Source organism: Saimiri boliviensis, chromosome 8 (genome assembly GCF_048565385.1).
Source record: "Saimiri boliviensis isolate mSaiBol1 chromosome 8, mSaiBol1.pri, whole genome shotgun sequence".
NCBI lineage: Eukaryota > Metazoa > Chordata > Mammalia > Primates > Cebidae > Saimiri > Saimiri boliviensis.
The window spans coordinates 124,494,655-124,515,568 of record NC_133456.1 but is presented as its reverse complement, the minus strand read 5'-3'; the positions used below and the strand labels follow the sequence as shown (position 1 = coordinate 124,515,568).

The 20,914-nt window shown below is 36.4% G+C and overlaps 1 protein-coding gene across 1 annotated transcript in view; it reads right to left on the bottom strand.

Annotated features, from left to right (window-relative positions):
* Positions 1-1,439: 1,439 nt before the first annotated feature.
* Positions 1,440-20,914, bottom strand: part of CCDC7 (coiled-coil domain containing 7) — a 107,452-nt gene continuing 87,977 nt past the window's right edge. Inside the window, exons 15-18 of the mRNA XM_010349050.3 lie at positions 16,129-16,214; positions 15,233-15,284; positions 5,396-5,461; positions 1,440-3,305 (exon numbers count right to left, since the gene is read on the bottom strand). Coding sequence (XP_010347352.2) covers positions 3,276-3,305; positions 5,396-5,461; positions 15,233-15,284; positions 16,129-16,214 — 234 coding nt within the window. The 3' untranslated portion in view covers positions 1,440-3,275. The remainder of the gene's footprint in view (positions 3,306-5,395; positions 5,462-15,232; positions 15,285-16,128; positions 16,215-20,914) is intronic.

Genomic DNA, 20,914 nt, shown 5'->3' with positions numbered 1-20,914 from the left:
AAAATCCAAAGTTGTGAAGAAGCCTCTTCCACCTTTGAGGGCTATTTTTATGCCCAGGAGTTTCTCCTGGCTGTTATTTTTTAAGGCTCTAATTATCATACAAGCAAAATAAAAATTCATATAAGGTATACACTATAAAAACTGATAGACTATAACAAAGATAACACCTGTAATATCAAAGAATGAAATAAAATGTAGAGAGCAATTTATTCTGGAATAAATGCCTCCTTAAAAATGTCACTTTTTATAATTTTAGTTACACAATTAACTTACATATTGCTGAGAGCAGCCCGGTCGTGGAGACCCCAATCCAGAGGTACCAGAGGAATTAAGAAACAAACACAAAGATACAGTGCAAAGTGGGATCGGGAGCTAGCAGCCTTCTGAGCTGAAAGCCTCCAGCAGACGCTGACCCACGAGTTTATTCTCTCTGAACACGTGAGTGTTATTAAAAATCAGGTGTTCTGTGTTTTCTCCTAGAACAAAGAACTAGGGCAGCTGGTGCTTGCTTACCACTGATCAGAAACAAACTAGAAAGCATTCTCCATGAGGGAGCAGTGGGGGCAGGATCATAAATCCTGTGTTTAAAGAATTGGTTTAACTAGTGTATGATATGCATATACTGTTCACTATTTTAAAACGCCCTGAACAGTTTTCTGCTTAGGGGCTGGCTTGGTCTACTTGCTATCATTCTCAGTAAACAATATAATCCATCACACACGTTAGTACTTGTCCCAGTAGCTTATATAACAGAATATATAAACAAAAAGAAAATTAACAATCTCACCTCTTAAAGAAAAATCACTATTAATATTTTGAGGTATATCCTTTCTAAATTTTTCTGAATATAGTTAGTGCATATATTATATCATATATGTCACATATATAAGATACATCTATATACATATAGATAGATATAGATATAGATATACATGGGCTTTTTGCAACCTCTGTTTCCTGGGTTCAAGTCACCCCTCCACTTCAGCCTCCCAAGTAGCTGAGACTACAAGCCCATACCACCACATACAGTCCGTTTTTTAATTTTTAGTAGAGACAGGGTTCTGCCATATTGCCCAGGCTGATTGCAAACTCTTGGGCTCAAAGTAATTCACAATCCTCAGCCCCCCAAAGTGCTTGGACTACAGGCATGAACTACCATGCCCAACCAAATTCTTTAAATGTTTATCTAGATTGGGTCATATTACACATACTCACATAATATGCTCTTTTTATTAAATAATATCATAGATATGTTTCTATAACAATAAATGTACATTTCAATCAGAATAGGTAACAGAAATACATTTAATAATATACCATAATTGGCTTAGCAAGTTCCTTATCAATGGACAATTAGATCATTTCAAAATTTTTGCTATTAAAACATATGACATTGCACATACTTGTGCAAAAGCTCTGTATACATTTTTCTTCTTTAGAATAAACTTTTAAAAGCTTTTATTGAATGAAAAGGACACATCTTTTCAAGTTTGCTATGTCTTTTTTGTCTCCCAGAAAAGACATAGCAAATATCTTTCATACATCTGTTATCAAAACATCTATGAATATATCAATTCATATTTTTTTGAGAATAGAAGTATGTGAAAGGTTGCCCATTTCAGCATACAAACACAAATACTACATATTTCTGTAGTTTTTACCCCTTACATTTTTACCAAGATGATAGGCAAAATAAAAAATCTGTACTACTGTATTTTAAATTGCATTTATTTGATACTAGTGAGTTCAAATATGTTTGCATGCATTTATTGGTAATATGTATTTCTGAAACTTGCCTGTGCACATCCTTTGTCTATTTTGGGGGATGGCTATCCACATTTCTTGTAGGTTTATAAAATTTCTTTATTGCATAAAGGAATATAAAACTATTAATATTGACCACCATTCACCAGCATTTACAATAAAGTAAACAAAATACAGTTAGGTAGCATTCTGATTACTACAAAGTTGTTTTTCCTGGCTTCTGCTGAACGAGTAAAGCAAATACTGAAAAGACTGGGCCTACATGTAAGAAATGAGTCAGGGTAAAGAAAAAACATGCAAGTCAGTAGTTTAGATGACAAAAGTTTATTCACTCTTTTATGGCAGCAGGTCCTAAACCGCCAACATCTCTAACCCATCTGATTAGGTTTCCATACACCAAGTCTTAGGTATTCAGCAAATCATGACCTTTTAATCCATGTAGCAACAGAGACTTCAATTTTTTGTTAAGGAATGGATTAGCTAGAGGAATGTCCAACTAACTAAGTCTTGGTTAACCAGTTAAAACAAATTAGGATTTGTCTAGTTTTCTCATCCGAATGGGGAGGTTGTTGACAGTGAAAGTTTTCCTTTTAGGAATTTTGCAAACAAACCATAGTATATATAGATACGCATGCTTTTAAATTATCCAATTAAACTTAATTAGAATTAATTAGAACCATTTCACTTTAAATGTACCGCTTCAGGAAATTTTTCAGTTTGACTTGATTTATATTTTGGGTTGCTCAGACTGATGCCATCTCAGAAATATGGGCTTACTTGTAATTTTTGTTTTGGCAATTTTTTTTAAAAAGGAAAACTATTTACATATGCTTTTTAAGTATACACACAAATACACAGAAAAAAACAAAAAACGCAGAATCGTCCTTAGGCATATAAGAACACAAGTTCTGATCGAGTAATGACTATGGGAATTTCCCTGAACCTTTAGAAGAACTGTTCTCTAACGCAGAGGAAATAATATACCATGGTATCAAATGTTCTTTTCTGATTAAGGAAGCAACTATGGAAAGTTTTTATTTGTTCAAAGTAACCAGTGCTATTGATGCAAAAACAAAACTCCAAAAAAAAAAACCTCCCCACACTACTTTGAAAACAAAAGTATCAATCTTGTTATTTCTTCATACTAGTAAAGCAAAAACCAAGATCCAGATTTTATATAAAACAATGGAAACAATTACATGTATACATATATGTATATAAAACAATGCAGACAATTATTGAGCTTCATCTCCTGGTCAAGAATGCCAAGTTAGTCTCTGTTCATAAAAAGCAGTTATAAGTGGAGGACACTTCACATTTGCCTCTTCTGCCAGTATAAAGTCTGCCTCATCTCGGTATTTCCATTTCATGAGAAACATCAATTCTCCACTGCTGTCTGTGACAATTATTCTTTCAGAATCAAGACCTCTGGTAAATCTTGGTTTGTCAGCAGCATCTCTTTTCTTCTTTGATTTCCTGTCATCAGATTCATTGTCAGATAAAGATTTTCTTTATATATCATCTTTTTCTTTAACAGCATTCTGAGAATTAAGAAATGCTTCAGTTATCTCTGTACAATATAAATTTTCTTCAGGTTCCCAAGTACTGTCAGCATCTATAAATCCCTTCTACTTAGGAAATATTCCACTTTCCCATTCACTGCATGTTGATCTAGTACTTTTTCCAACACAAATTCTTCAGGTTGTGCCTCTTCAACTTTTTCCTCCTTTCCATTCTGTTTCTCATTTTTTGCAATGCAGTTTTATTGGAGGCCATTTTTACTGCAAATTTGAAGAGTTCATCAGTTCTGAGCTGCTTTGGGTGGCAGGTCTGTGGCATCTCTGGCCCTGTATGCCTCAAGTTTGAGCCACAAATATCTTCATATACAATATCTTCATAAGCAGATAAACATAAAGGGGCAACATATCTTTACATAAAACATTTTGCACACACTTTGCATTTATCTTGATTTCTGATTTTTTTTAACATAAAAAAGTTTTAAATTTATATATAGCCAAATACATTAACATATTCCTTTGGGGGTATAAAGCTTAAAAGTCTTTCTCTAATCAAGACCATCTAACTGTTACCAGTGTTTCTTCTAACATTTATTACTATTTCATCTTAAATCAATCTCCAATTTATTTTGATATATCATCTGAAAAAAAAGTACGTTTTTCCACTAATTCACTTTGTGTGACTATTTTATCCTTCTTCAAAAATTTTTAATAAATAGTTTATAAGATACTAAATTATTATATTGATTCGAATCTGTTTCTGGACTTTCCATTCAGTACCAGAATCAGAACCACAGTGTTTTGGCTATTGAAGTTTTACATGATTTATCGATTTTTTTTGACAAGAAAATCTTCTTGTTTTTCTTTGGTATAATCATCAGTTTCTTATCTCATTATATTTTATAATATATTTTTTTGAGACAAGATCTCTTTCTGTTGCCCAGCCTTGAGTGCAGTGGCCTAATCACTGCTCACTGCAGTCTCAAACCTCCTGGGCTCAAGTGATCCTCCTGCCTCAGCCTCCAGAGCAGCTAGGACTATAGGCACATCCCACCATATCTGGGTAATTTTTTCAAATTTTTTGCAGGGACAAGGTCTCACTCTGTTGCCCAGGCTGGTCTCAAACTCCTGGGCTCAAGAAATCCACTCGCCTCAGCCTCTCAAAGTGCTGGGATTGGTTATATATTATAACGTTATATAAGGCCCCTGCACCCAGCCTTATAGTAATTTTATTAAACTCAAGAACAATTTCATTTATATCTAAAAATAAATTGCTTTAAGTTTGTATAACTGTTTGAGAAATAGAAAATTAAAACATTGATAACACTAAATGCTCAAAACTAAAATTATAAATTTCTATTTCTTCACTGTTGATCTGTGTCTCTTGGTAAAGTATTTTATTTTCCTTAATATTAAACTGTGTATTTCTTATTAAATATACTATTCTTGTATCACTCTAGACTAATATTATGAATAAATATATATTACATTTTATAAAATGATATATTTGAACAATCATTTCTAAATTATTCTAATAAAAAGGAAATCTATTGATTTATTTTTTCTATTCTATTCTAAAACCTATTATATTTTGCCCTCACCCACCTTTTTGAACTCTATCACTATTAACTAACATCTTGAATTTTTCAGAAAAATAATTTTATAATAAACAAATGATTACACTTTTGTCCATTTATGAAATGTTTACAGCTTTTTTTCATTCCTTGTTGTATTATTCAACTAGAATTAAGAGCAGTAAGAGCCAACATCTTGGTTCAACTGAGTTTAATTGGAATGCCAGCAGTAATTTATCTTTAAGTATATTGCCTATCAGCTTAAATACATTGTCATTTTTTTCTTTTTCTTTTTCTTTTTCTGTTTTTTATACTGCAACCATGGCAGATGAATAGATTGTCTTTATTTGCTTAAGAAAATTTACTTTTCTATCTAACTATTTTTGGTAAGAATAAATACTAAATTTTATGAATATATCCCTAATTCATAAATGAATATAGTTTAAACCTTGCCAAATAGTAAAAGTATTCATTTGAAAAGTTCTTTGTGGATATTTTCTTTACTTGTTAACAATGTTAAAGAAACATGACATCCTTTACCTGTAAAGCCTGTTTTAATTGCTCCTGAAGGACTTTGTTCTCAATTTCCAGAGCATGTGCTACTTTCTAGGAAGTAATAAGGGGGGAAAAAGGTATTTACATTGGTATTTTTAATAAATTTAGTTTACCATTATTACTTTTCTAAAACCCATAGATAGCCCAGATAAGATTCAAGCATACGCATTGAACTGCACACCTCTCAGGTGTAATGATGGATAATACCTGAAGCTAAAGCTTCCTACTGATTTTTCACAGGCAAACTGAGCATGAATCTGGCAAATTACAATTGCAGTAAATTAAATGTTTATTTATCCTTTCCTCTAGGCCTGAAATATATAAAAAGAAACATCTCAAATTTTACTAAAAAAAGAATCTCTACTCTTAACACAAAATAAATATTGTTCTGTCTTTGTGAGAATGAGTAAATTCTATTACACATGAAGTCTCAGGAATTCTCCACCAAATTAAAGACACTTTGAGGACTGTATTTAGAGTTCCCAGTTTTGCTTCTGATATGACTAAGTTCCCACTGAACAAATGCCACCACACCTAACAACCATAAACTCTGGACTAAATACAAGTATCAACAACAGGAGAACAAAGAGTAGGCAGATTTTTTAAAACTTATTTTTATTTATTTATTTATTTATTTATTTTTTAGAGCAAGGTCTTGTTCTGTTACCCAGGCTAGAGTGCAGCAGTGGGTTCCTAGCTCACTGCAGTCTCAAACTCCTAGGCTCAAGCCATCTTCCTGCCTCAGCCTCCCAAAAAATGGGTATTATAGGCATAAGCCACCACAACCAGCCAAGTGTAGGTAGATTCTTGAGGGAAGGTGATACTTGGAGGAAAGGAAGAATTCTAGGTAAGATTCTCATCTTTAAGGCTTTTAGTTTCAGGGCAATCCCTATTTGAGCCATTTAAGGTGCCTAATACCTGACTTAAAAACCACTCGAGAACAGAGTTCAGGAAAACCCAAGCCACTGGAAAGGTTAGAGGGAAATTATACAAAGAAAAGAATATAAGAGGGAGCCCCAAATTTTTTATATAAACTCTACCAAAATATCCACCTGACCCCTGAACCACATCTGTATAGAGAAGACTAAGAAGTCTAGCAAAAGCTAAAAAAAAAATAAAATGCAATTTGAGCTGCTACCTAAATATAGAATTTACATTTTGAATCCAATAGTGTTAATTATATATTAAAGAAAAAAATAATACCAATCATCAGAGGAATATAACATAATCTAGGGTTTCAAGAATGATATTTATAATACCCAGGATATAATTTAAAAATACTAGACATTTGAAACTTATTCTTAAGATAAAAGACAATGAACAAACAGTGATCCCAATCAAGAAAATCCAGATTTTAAAATTCACATATAAGATGTTTAAAACAGGTACAATAAAAATGTCCAGTGTAAAAGAAAATATGCTCATAATAAATAAAATGATACAAATCTTAGCAGAGAAATATAAACTATAAAAAATACATCCCCACATCTATAATCCCAGCATTTCAGGAGGCCAAAGTGGGAGGATTGCTTGAAACCAGGAGTTCAAAATCAGCCTGGGCAACACAGTGAGACCCTCTGTCTATAAAACAAATTTTGAATTAGTCATGAATGGTGGTACACACCTATAATCCTAGCTCCTTGGGAGGCTGGGGCAGGAGGACTTTTTGAGCCCAGAAGCTCAAGGCTGCAGTGAGCAATGATCCTGCAGTGACAGGATCATTATCATTTATCACTCCAGCCTGAGTGATAAAATAAGACCATGTCTCTTAAAAAAAATAGTCAAATGAAAATTCTGAAACTGAAAATCATAATATCTGAATTCAAAATTTAATGTTTGAGCATAGGAACCGACTGGATCTGATGGCAGTGGAAAAAAGTCAAACCACTTGAAAATATATCAATACAAAATAATCTAAATACAAACAACAAAGTTAACTAACAGATACTGAGAAAACTGTGGGATATAACTAAATATCTAATATGTAATTGTATCCCATAAGGAAAAGAGAAAGAGGAAGTTGTAGACAAAATATTTTTAAATAATAATACATTTAAAATGTTCCAAATTCGGTGAAATTTACATATTCAGCATGTTCAGTTCTGCCAAAGTTGATATTTACAAAGAAAATCAAGCCCACACAAAACAAAGTCAAACTGCTGAAAAACAAATGAGGGGGAAAAAAAATAAAAGCAGCCAAAGAAAAATGACATATTACACAAAAGGAAATGACGACTTTAATAATTGCTTCTCATCAGAAATAAAATAAAAGCCAAGCAAAAATGGAAAACTATCTTTAAAGTACAGAATAAATGCCCCTTTTCTGAAACAAAGCTATTTTAAGAAACAAAAGAGGAGGTGGATCCAAGATGGCCAAACACAGACAGCTCTGGATGCAGTTCCCAGCGAGAACAATGCAGAGGGTGAGTAACCACCACATTTCCAAATGAGTTTTTACTGCCAATAGACCAGGAGATTCCTGGGCAGAAAAGTGCAATGAGTTTCCAGCAAGGCTGTTTCAGCCTGCGCAGTGGGTCTATGCACAAAAACTCACACAAATCTGGGCGGCCGTTTCAACTGGCACCTAGAACACCTGGGAGACAGAGCTGCCCATTCAACTGGAAAAAAAGGGGGCTGAACAGGGAGCCAGGTGATCTAGCTCAGTGGGTCCCACCATGACAAAGATCAGCAATCTGAAACACTCTGGATTGAGAGTTTCACAGCAAGCACCGCTGGACACAGGGCAGTCCAGCTCTGTGGGGGATGGCGTCTGCATTACCAAGGGAGTCCACCACTACCGAGGCAGTCCACCATTACTGAGGCAGTCCACCATTACCAAAGTAGTCCACCATTACTGAGGCACCCTGCTATTACTGACACAATCCGCCATTACCGAGGCAGTCTGCCATTACCGAGGCAGACCTCCATAACTGAGGCAGTTCTAACTATACCTCTGTAAACAAAACCACAAGGAAGTTCACACAGCAGCTAGGCAGAGCCCATGGCAGCTCAGCAACATCTCTGCTGGCAGACTGTGACTAGGCTACCTCCTTGTTGAGCAGGGCATCTATGAAAGAAGGCAGCAGCATGAGAGAAGTTATAAATAAAGCTCCACCTTCCCAGGACAGAGCACCTGGGGAAAAAGGCAGTTATGAATTCCACTGCAGCAGACTTAAACATACCTGCCCAGCAGCTCTGAATGGAACAACAGAACTTTCAGCACAGTACTTGAGCTCCGATAAGGGATAGACTATCTCCTCAATCTGCTCCCTGACCCCTGTATATCCAAAGAGACACCTCATAAAGGAAAGCTCAGGCTAACATCTGGCGGGTATCCTTCTGGGATGAAGATAACAGAAGAGGAAACTGGCAGAAACCCTTACTGTTCCGCAGCCACTGCAGGTGATCCCCAAGCAAGCAGGGTCTGGAGTGGACCTCCAGCAGTCCTACAGCAGTGAGCCCTGATGGTTAGAAGAAAAAGTAAAAAACAGAAAGAAATAATCTCAACATCAACAAAAAGGACATCCACTCAGAGACTCCATCCGAAAGTCACCAACTACAAAGACTACAGGTAGATAAATCCACAAAGATGGGAAGAAACCAGCACAAAAAGAATAGAAGATTTACCCAAAAATGGAGAGAGAGAAAACAAAAGCAGGAGTTGCAATAGTAGCTCCTGATAAAATAGACTTTAAACCAACAAAGATCAAAAGAGACAAAGAAGGGCATTATATAACAGTAAAAGGATCAATGCAACAAGAAGAGCTAACGATCCTAAATATATACACACCAAATAGAGGAGCACCCAGAAAAATACAGCAAGTTCTTAACAACCTACAAAGAGACTTAGACTCCCACACAATAAAAGTGGGAGACTTTAATACTCCACTGTCAATATTAGACAGATCACTGAGACAGAAAAATAACAAGGATATCCAGGACTTGAACTCAAATCTGGACCAAACAAATCTAACAGACATCTACAGAAATCTCCACCCCAAATTCACAGAATATACATTCTTCTCAGCCATGTCGAACCTACCCTAAAACTGACCACATAATTGGAAGTAAATCACTCCTCAGCAAATGCAAAAGAACAGAAATCATAACACTCTCTCAGACCACAGTGCAATCAAATTAGAACTCAGGATTAAGAAACTAACTCAGAACCGCACGACTGCATGGAAACTGAACAACTGGCTCTTGAATGTTGACTGGATAAACAATGAAATGAAGGCAGAAATAAAGATGCTTTTTGAAACTGAGAATGAAGACAGAATGTACCAGAATCTCTGGAACATATTTAAAGCAGTGTCTAGAGGAAAATTTACAGCAATAAATGCCCACATGAGAAGCAAAGAAAGATCTAAAATTGACACCCTATCATCAAAATGGAAAGACCTATAGGAGCAAGATCAAAAAAACTCAAAAGCTAGCAGAAGACAAGAAATAACTAAGATCAGAGCAGAACTGAAGGAGATAGAGACACAAAAAACCCTTCAAAAAATCAATAAATCCGGGGGCTAGTTTTTAGAAAAGCTAACAAAATACACCACTCACCAGATTAATAAAAAAGAAAAGAGAGAAGAATCAAATAGATGCAAGAAAAAATGACAAAGACGGTATCACCACTGATTCCACAGAAATACAAACTACCATCAGAGATTACTACATACAACTATGCACATAAACCAGTAAACTTGGTAGAAATGGATAAATTCCTAGACATTTGCACTCTCCCAAGCCTAAACCAGGAAGAAGCTGACACTCTGAATAGACCAATAATAAGGGCTGAATTGAGACAGCAATTAACAGTCTACCAGTAAGAAAAGTCCAGGTCCAGATGGGTTCACAGCTGAATTCTACCATACATACAAAGAGGAGCTGGTACCATTCCTTCTGAAATTATTTCAAACAATCCAAAAAGAGGGAATCCTTCCCAAATCATTTTATGAGACCAACATCATCCTGATACCAAAACCCAGCAGAGACTCAACAAAAAAAGATAACTTCAGGCCAATATTTATGATGAACATAGATGCAACAATCTTCAATAAAATATGGGCAAAACAATTGCAACAGCATATCAAAAAGTTTATCCACCATGATAAAGTAGGCTTCATCCCAGGGATGCAAGGCAGGTTCAACATTTGCAAATCTATAAACATAATCCACCACATAAACAGAACCAAAAATAAAAACCACATGATTATCTCAATAGATGCAGAGATAGCCATCAACAAAATTCAACAGCCCTTTATGCTAAAAACTCTCAATAAACTAGGTATCAATGGAACATATCTCAAAATAATAAAAGCTATCTATAATAAACCCACAGCCAATATCATACTGAATGGGCAAAAACTGGAAGCATTCCCTTTGAAATCTGGCATAAGACAAGGATGCCCTCTCTCACCACTCCTATTCAGTATAGTTTTGGAGGTTATAGCCAGAGCAATCAGGCAAGAAGAAGAAATAAAGTGTATTCAATTAGGAAAGGAAGAAGTTAAATTGTCTCTATTTGCAGATGACATGATTGTATATTTAGAAGACCCCATCATTCAGCCCAAAAATCTCCTTAAATTGATAAGTAAGTTCAGCAAGGTCTCAGGATACAAAAATCAATGTGCAGAAATCACAAGCATTCCCATACACCAATAACAGACTAAGAGGCAAATCAAGAGGGAACTCCCATTCACAATTGCCACAAAGAGAATAAAATTCCTAGGAATCCAACTAACAAAGGATGTAAAAAGGACCTCTTCAAGGAGAACTATAAACCACTGCTCAAGGAAGTAAAAGAAGACATCAACAGATGGAAAAACATTCCATATTCAGGGTTAGGAAGAATCAGTATGGTGAAAATGGCCACACTGCCCAAAGTAATTTATAGATTCAATGCTATCCCCATCAAGCTACCTATGACCCTCTTCACAGAACTGGAAAGAACCACCTTAACTTCACATGGAACCAAAAGAAAGTCCACATAGTTAAGACAATTCTAAGCAAAAAGAACAACGCTGGAGGCACCACGCTACCTGACTTCAAACTATACTACAAGGCTACAGTAATCAAAACAGCATGGTACTGTTACCAAAACAGAGATATAGACCAATGGAATAGAACAGAGGCCTCAGAGGCAACGCCACATATCTACAACCATCTGATCTTTGACAAACCTGACAAAAACAAGCAATGGGGAAAGGATTCCCTGTTTAATAAATGGTGTTAGGAAAACTGGCTAGCCATGTGGAGAAAGCAGAAACTGGACCCCTTCCTGACACCTTACACTAACATTAACTCCAGATGGATTAAAGACTTAAACATAAGACCTAACACCATAAAAACCCTAGGAGAAAACCTAGGCATACCATTCAGGACATAGGTGTAGGCAAGGACTTCATGACTAAAACACCAAAAGTAATGGCAAAAACAGCCAAAATAGACAAATGGGATCTAATTAAACTCCAGAGCTTCTGTACAGTCAAAGAAACAATCATTAGAGTGAACTGGCAACCAACAGAATGGGAAAAAAATTTTGCAATCTACCCATCTGACAAAGGGCTAATATCCAGAATCTATAAAGAACTAAAACAGATTTACAAGAAAAAAACAAGCAAACCCATTCAAAAGTGGGCAAAGGATATGAACAGACACTTTACAAAAGAAGACATATATGAGGCCAACACACATATAAAAAAATGCTCATCATCACTGGTGATTACAGAAATGCAAATCAAAACCACACTGAAATACCATCTCATGCCAGTGAGAATGGTGATCATTAAAAAATCTGGAGACAACACATGCTGAAGAGGATGTGGAGAAATAGGAACACTTTTACACTGTTGGTGGGAGTGTAAACAAGTTCAACCATTGTGGAAGACAGTGTGGCGATTCCTCAAGGACCTAGAAATAGAAATTTCATTTGACCCAGCAATCCCATTGCTGGGTATATATCCAAAGGATTATAAATCGTTCTATTATAAAGACACATGCACACGTGTTCATTGTGGCACTGTTTACAACAGCAAAGACCTGGAAGCAACCCAAATGCCCATCGATGATAGACTGGACAAGGAAAATGTGGCACATATACACCATGGAATAATATGCAGCCATAAAAAACAATGAGTTTGTGTCCTTTGTAGAGACATGGATGAATATGAAAATCATCATTCTCAGCAAACTGACACAAGAACAGAAAATCAAACACCACATGTTCTCACTCATAGGCACGTGTTGATCAACTTGAACACATGGACACAGGGAGGGGAGCATTACACACTGAGGTCTGTTGGGGGTGAATAGGGGAGGGACAGCCGGGGGTAGGGAAGTTGGGGAGGGATAACATGGGGAGAAATGCCAGATATAGGTGACGAGGGATGGCGGCAGCAAACCACACTGCCATATATGTACCTCTGCAACAATCCTGCAAGTTCTGCACATGCACCCAAAACCTAAAGTGCAATATATATATATATATATATATATATATATATATATATATAATCTCCACACACATATATATAAACATTTCCCTATGCAATAAAAACTTGTGTGCACACACACACAAAAAAAAACAAAAATTAAAAATGCTTGAGGAAATGGATACCCCATTTACTCTGATGTGATGATTACACATTGTATGCCTGTATCAAAATATCTCATCAACTTGATCCCATGATCAAGTTACATTATAGTAGAACTCCGTCTTAGCAGACAAGAGAGACTCTTCACTTGCCTAAAAGAAATCCCAGAAACCTAAAATAATCCCATTACCTTCATCAGTGGGGTTATGCTGTATATAATAATCCAGTCCCTCTGAGTGTGAGTGAAACCTGTGACCTGCTTCTGGCCAACAGAATATGACAAAGTGATGGGATGCCACTCCCTTTATTCAGTTCATTATATAGCAAGAGTGAGAGAATATCATTTCCATGATCAAGTTACATTATAGTAGAACTCTGTCTTAGCAGACAAGAGAGACTCTTCACTTGCCTAAAAGAAGTGAGCTAGCCAGGCATGGTGGCTTATGGCTATAATCTCAAAACTTTTAGAGGCTGAGGCAGGAGGACCATTTGAGGCCAGAAACCCAGCCTGGGCAACTTAACAAGACCTTGGTGCTACCAAAAAAAACACAAAAAAACAAAAAAAAAACGTAAAAACCAGCAGGGTGTAATAGTGCATGCCTGTAGTCCTACATATGTGGGAGGGTGAGGCAGGAGGATGGTTTGAGCCCAGGAGTTCAGGCTACAGGAGTTCAGGCTGCAGGGTCATGCCATTGCACTCCAACCTGGGTGACAGAGTGAAACCCTGTAGAAGAGGAAGAGGAAGAGGGAGGAAGAGGAAGAGGGAGGAAGAGGAAGAGGAAGAGGGAGGAAGAGGGAAGAAGAGGGAGGAAGAGGAAGGGTGAGGAGGAGGAAGAGGAAGGGTGAGGAGGAGGAAGAGGAGGAGGAGGAGAGGGAGGAGGGGGAGGAGGAGGGGGAGGAGGGGGAGGGGGAGGAGGGGGAGGAGGAGGGGGGGGGGAGGGGGAGGAGGAGGGGGAGGGGGGGAGGGGGAGGAGGGGGAGGGGGAGGAGGAGGAGGGGGACGGGGAGAAGGGGGAGGGGGAGGAGGAGGAGGGGGACGGGGAGGAGGAGGAGGGGGAGGGGGAGGAGGGGGAGGAGGAGAAGGAGGCGGCGGCGGAGGCAGCAAGTTGTTATGATATGAACAATCTATGGAAAAGACCATGTGGCAGGAAACTGCAGACTGTCCCTAGAAGCTAAGTGCCTCAGCCCTACAACTGCAAGGAACTGAAGTTTATCATATCCACTTGAGGTTGGAAGAGGATTCTCGAGATACATAATGAAATAGAGCCCCGCCAACACTTTGACTACCGCCTGGCAACCATAAGTTGATTACAGCATGGGAGACAGCTAAGCCATGCTCAGACGCCTAACTCACTGAAATTGTGAGATAATATAAATTGTTTAAGCTGCTAAATTTGTGATAACTTGCTATGCAGCAATAAAAAACTAATACCATAAAGTAGTACATTTTATATTCACTATTTTATGTGGTACTCTCATTTTTTACAAAATTTATGTTGTCTAATTCTTGACTGATTCAGGTATATACATACTTGTACACTTGCACATAGTTGTACACTTAACTCTAGCCATTCACTAAAATGCTAGATCGTTAAGAAATTAACTTGTAGCAAATGAAAAAAATACTCAAAAGCCAAAATGTAATAACAGGTTACTTGTATTCCTTTGATTGGATCACATAAATCAGAGTTAGGTATAGAGTTTACAATTTCTGAAGAAATCTTTAGTTGCATAACGTTTATAACTTTTTAAGACAAATGGAGTAGCTATTGCTTTACACATTTGGGATATGAAAAATTTGAAATTCAAATAGGTTAAAGGGAATTATCCAAAGTCATATAACCAGTAAGTGGCTGCTCTGATTCCCAATATGATACTCTTTCCTCCACGGTATTCCCTGTAGTTGTGTAAACCATGGTAATTTTCATAATATTGGCATAAATATACCTGGATTTTTATTTGCCATTTCGTTTTCTGAACCTTGATGAGAAAAGTCCATCAATAAGAAAGACATTATCTCAGGAAGAATTTTAGTACACACACACACACACACACACACACACACACACACACACGGGGGGGGAGGGGAGAGAGAGAGAGAGAGAGAGAGAGAGAGAGAGAGAGAGACATATATACCTATATTTAAATACATAATAATGTTGTCTCTACATAATGACTATCAGAGCAAATATTAACCAAATATTGATGCATAGAGAGAGTGGGTGAGTTACCTGTACTTGATGCAAATCTTCTATTTTAAACTCTTTTTCTGGAAACATCTTCCTGTAACATAAAATGTTCTAAAATGCATCATGATATTTTTAAATGCATCACTGCTTTGCTTTCTTGAGAATGTTTTAAACCATTTTAAAATGATGAAGTTATTTTTTAAAAATTCATATTTCTAAGAGACATAAAATTCATACAGGCTAAATTACAAATAACTGAAAAACATTTTTCAAGCTAACTTCTTACTGATATTATTAAAATGTGAAAAGACTGAGATTTTCAAAGCATATTGGCCATTTTTTCTCTTGGATCACTTTTTCTCTTGTAAGTTAAAGGTCAGGTTAAAATTAAATTAAAGGCCATTTGTCCCATGAATTTCTTTTCAGGATTTGTGAAATTTCATAATATTTGACTTCATAGTTTCTTTTTAAAATTATTTTATAATACTAAAGAAAATATTTACTTAATAATTCTACTTCATAATAATATGCATACATAAGAAATAAATAACTTCTTATAAGAATAATACAATTAATAAGTACAGTAGAAAAGAACAGCCAAGACTGCGGAGTTAACAAATTACAAAGCATAAGCTAGACCATCAAAGAAACAATGTAAATGCTTTTTTCTTAAACTTAAAGATTTAATTCTGTTCACCTATTTCTGAATTTATTGTGGTTCAATCTCTTCTTCCTATCCATTTTTGGTTCTTTGTTCTTCCCTTTTCAACTTTATCCCATAATCAAATACTGGTATGCTTATAAAAACATGTATTTGCCGATTTTATGTTTTTAAATGTCTATCTGTAAGTTATGTTTATTTGACTTTAAATTGTTTTTATAAAAGGAAAACATAAATTAACAACAAAAAAAGATTAACATGTATCTTTATGTCTTACTCTTCTGAATCCTCAGATTTTCCTTTGACTTTTTTCTTCTGTGTTTTTACAGCTTTCCTTATTCTATCATTTGTAGGCTTGGTTTTCTGTATAATTTCATACAAGCCAGAAATAAAGAGTTAAAACACGATGAGTTATAGGGAAATACACAATAATATACATTATTAATGTACATTTTACTCTGAGAGTCACTATACAAAGTTTCAAGAAAAATTATTTACATAGAAGCAAAACAAAATGACACATTTGGTCTGTTTGTAATAGTGCTTTACTTAGTGTAAGTTGTATATAGGCTAATACATATTAAAATAGTTAAATTTTTCCGACAATTACAATCAGTTATGTTATAGTGTGGCATATGCCTTCCTGAAAATCACCTCGCTATGCAAAAATATGCAATAAAACCTGTAGGGTGTATGGTGAAGACGGGGTAGGTACACATCTTGCAAAAACCTTGTCAGTGATATATTTTTAAAAATAAAAACCTAAGAAAAACAGTACTATAGTATACAGTTAAATGATTAAGAATACATAAATACCATGAGAAATATAGACCTTTATCTTGAAAAAGACCTGAAACTTGTTTGTGAACGTGAGCATAGAATAGAGGTTGCAACTTGTGAGTTATTGCACTGTGGCAGAAAATTATCTGAAACTAAATAAAAAGTCATACCACCAGATGTGGGCTGGTGTGGCACACTACACACAGGTGAGCCAAGGTAGATGGAGAAAGTTGCTTTCTGCTTTTACTCATCGTTTTTGCAGATGAACCTGGTTACACACGTGAAATTCAAACTATGATAAAATTGTTCAATTATGCTGAAACAAATTTGCATTTCAAAACAAATATTATAGCAGAACTAATCACATTTTAAAGTATTCTTGAACAGCTGTTCAAGAAAGGATTCTTTCATTTTATACAAGAAAGTAGGGGAAAAAAATAACAATTAGATTATTAAAAATGTTAGGACATTTGGACAAGATGGCAGACTAGAAGTATCTCATATGTGCCACTCTCACAGAGAGAAAACTAAGGGGGCTAGTGAATATTGACCCTGCAAGCCAATTATCTGAGAAACCACATTACAATCCATCAAGGCAGCAGGGTAACATAGAGAACAGAGAGGGTGAGGTGGGGCACCAGCATGTCTCGGCTCAGTGCAGAGCTAGAACCTTTCCAACATGAGAAAGAGTGAGTAAGTGAGGTCCCCTAGAAGGATTCAGCTTTCCATGGGGGACTGTGTAAGACTTGGAATGAGAGAATCCCATTTCTAGACTGAGGAAGGTGAATGGGAGAATCACATTTCTAGACTGAGGTAGGAGCCACTGGGACATTTTGTGAGTGCAACTCTTGAGTCCACGGGGACTTCTACAAGCCTTGGGCCCAAGGCCAGACCTGCACCAGTACCATTGCTCCAGTAAAGACCACAATTGCAGTGCCTCAGAGCTGTAAGATTTATCCATGCCTTCTTGCCAGATGGGGTTTAAGGCCAACCAAACTTGGCTGGCCACACCACCCACCCCCACCACTGGTATCCAGCTGGGCAAGGCTTGCTAGAGTTTCCAGCCCATCAGTCCTGCTTTTGTGTGAACTCAGCTGGAGGGTGTAGCCTCCTGTTTTCCCAAGAAACACCCAGAGGACTGAGCAGGTGACCTCTCCCATCCCTGCCATTGATACCCAGATGGGCAATACCTCCTAGAGCTTCCAGCCCAGTGGCCATGCTACTATGCACACTCAGCTAGAGGATACACCTTCCTGTTGTCCCAGGAACCATCTAGTCTATAGAGTAGGCATCCCCATCCTCCCCCACTGCTGGTAGCCAGGCAAGCCATGCCTGCTAGAGAGTCTAGCTCAGTGATCTTACTTCTGCCTGAATTTGCCTCCTGCTGCCCTGGAAAAAACCAAAAGGCAGGGTAGGTAACTCTATTAACCCCCCTAGCTTTCTACAATAAATCAATCAGCCAAAATTAAGAAAAAAGAATTTTTAAAACTCTGAGCAATTTGGGGTTCTGTAGAGGTCAAATCTTTGACTTATTAGCATTACTGTAAGATATGAGGGAAAAGCAGACAACCTAGAAAACATATTTTACTAGATCATCAATGAAAACTTACCCAACCTCGCTAGACAGGACTTTCAAATCCAGGAAATACACAGAACCACTGAAAGGTATTACACAAGAAGATAATTCCCAAGACACATAATTATCAGATTTTCAAAGGTCAACATGAAAGAAAAAATGATAGCAAGGCAACTAGAGAGAATGTGCAGGTCACCTACAAAAAGAACCCCACCCATCAGGCTAAATAAAAGTAGACCTTTCAGCAGAAACCCTGCAAGCCAGAAGAGACTAGGTCCTATATTCAGCCTTTCTAAAGAAAAAAATTTGCAGCCAAGAATTTTACATCCAGTCAAACTAAGCATCGTAAGCGGAAGAGAAATAAGATCCTTTTCAGACAATCAAATGCTAACAACATTATAGCAGGATCAAACCCATACATACCAATATTAACACAAAATGTAAATGCACTAAATGCCCCAATTAAAAGGTACAGAGTGGCAAGCTGGAAAAAGAAGCAAGAGCCAATGGAAAGCTATCTTCAAGAAACCCATCTCATAGGCAATGAAATCCATAGGCTCAAAATAAAAAGATAAAGAAAAATCAACCATGCAAAAGGAAAACAGGAAAAAGCAAAAGTTGCAAACTTAATTTCAGGCAAAATGGACTTTAAGCGAATAAATATTTTTAAAATGTAAAGATGGGCAGTACATATTGGTAAAGGGTGCAATTCAGCAAGAAGACTTAACTATTCTAAACATATATACACTCAACATAGGAACACCTAGATTCATAAAGCAAGTTCTTACAGACCTACAAAGAGACTTAGACCCAAACACAATAACAGTGGGAGACTTGTATTAGATGGAAGTCCCCACTGACAGTATTAGACAGACCACTGAGGCAGAAAATAAACAGGGATACTCAGCACCTAAACTCAACACTAGGCCAATGGGCAAATAGACACTATACAAGTCTCCACCCAAAAACAACACAACATACATTCTTCTCATCACATACTCTGAAAAATCTAATTGGCCATAAAATAATCCTTAGCAAATTAAAAAACAAAATCATACCAATCACACTCTTAGACTACAGAAAAATAAAAATAGAAATCAAGACTAAGAAAATCACATGGAAATTAAACAATCTGCTCCTGAATGACATTTGGGTAGACAATGAAATCAAGGTGGAAATTAGGAAGTTATTTGAAACTAATGAGAATAAAGATACAATATACCAGAATCTCTGGGACACAACTTAGGCAGTGTTAAGAGGGAAATTTATAACACTAAATGTCCAACATAAAAAAGTTAGAAAGATCTAAAATTAACAACCTAATGTCACAACTAGAAGAAGGACAGAAGAATAAACCAACCTGAAAGCAAGCAAAAAGCAAGAAGTAACCAAATTAGAACCGAACTGAAGAAACTGAGATACAAAAAAAAAAAAAAAAAAAAAAAAAAAAAAAAAAACACAAGATAAATGAATCCAGGAATTGGCTTTATAAAAAAATTTATAAGATAGACTACTAGCTGGACAAATAAAAACAGAGAGAAGATCCTGATAAACACAATTAGAGATGACAAATCAGATATTACCACTGACCCTACAGAAATACAAATAACCATCAGAAACTACTATGATTGCCTCTATGCATACAAACTAGAAAATCTATACTAGAAATGAATACATTAAACTAGAAATGGACAAATTCCTGGACACATACAATCACCCAAAAACGATCCAGAAAGAAAGTGAATCCCGGAGCAGATCCATAATGATTTCCAAAATTGAATTAGTAACAAAAAGCCTACCAACCAAAAAAGTCCAGGACCAGACTCACAGCCAAATTCTACCAGATATATAAAGAAGCACTGGTGTCATTCCTACTAAGATGATCTTTTAATACTGAGGAGTAGGGACTCCTCCCCAACTCATTCCATGAGGCCAGCATCATCCTTATACCAAAACTTGGCAGAGACACAACAAATAAAGAAAACTTCAGGCCAATATCTTCATGAACATAGATGCAAAAATCTCCTTAACAAAATACTAGCAAACCACATCCAGCAGCACATCAAAAACCTAATCCACCATGATCAATAGGCTTTATCTCTGGGATATAAAGTTGATTCAGCATATGCAAATCAACAAATGTGATTCACCAAAGAAACAAAACTAACAACAAAAACCGTATTATTATCTCAATAGAGGCAGAAAAGACTTTCAATAAAATTCAACATCTCTACATGTTAAAAACCTTGAATAAACTAGGCATTGAAGGAACAAGCATCAAAATAATACAAGCGATCTATGACAAAACCACAACCAACATCATATTGAATGGGTAAAGCTGAAAGCATTTCCCTTGAAAACCAACATAAGACAATGATGCCCTCCCTCACCATTTCTATCCAACACAATATTGGAAGTCCTGGCAAGAGCAATCAGGCAAGGGAAAGCAATAAAAGTATCCAGATCAGAAGAGAGAAAGTGAAACTACCCCTGTTTGATGGTATGATTCTGTATCTAAAAAACTCTATAGTCTTGGCCCAAAATCTCCTTCAGCTGATGAACGACTTCAGCAAAATCTTAGGGTACAAAATGAATATACAAAATTAGTAGCACTCCTATACAACAACATCCAAGCCAAAGGCCAAATCAGGAATGCAATTCCATTCTCAATTGCCACAAAAAGAATAAATACCTAAGAACATAGCTA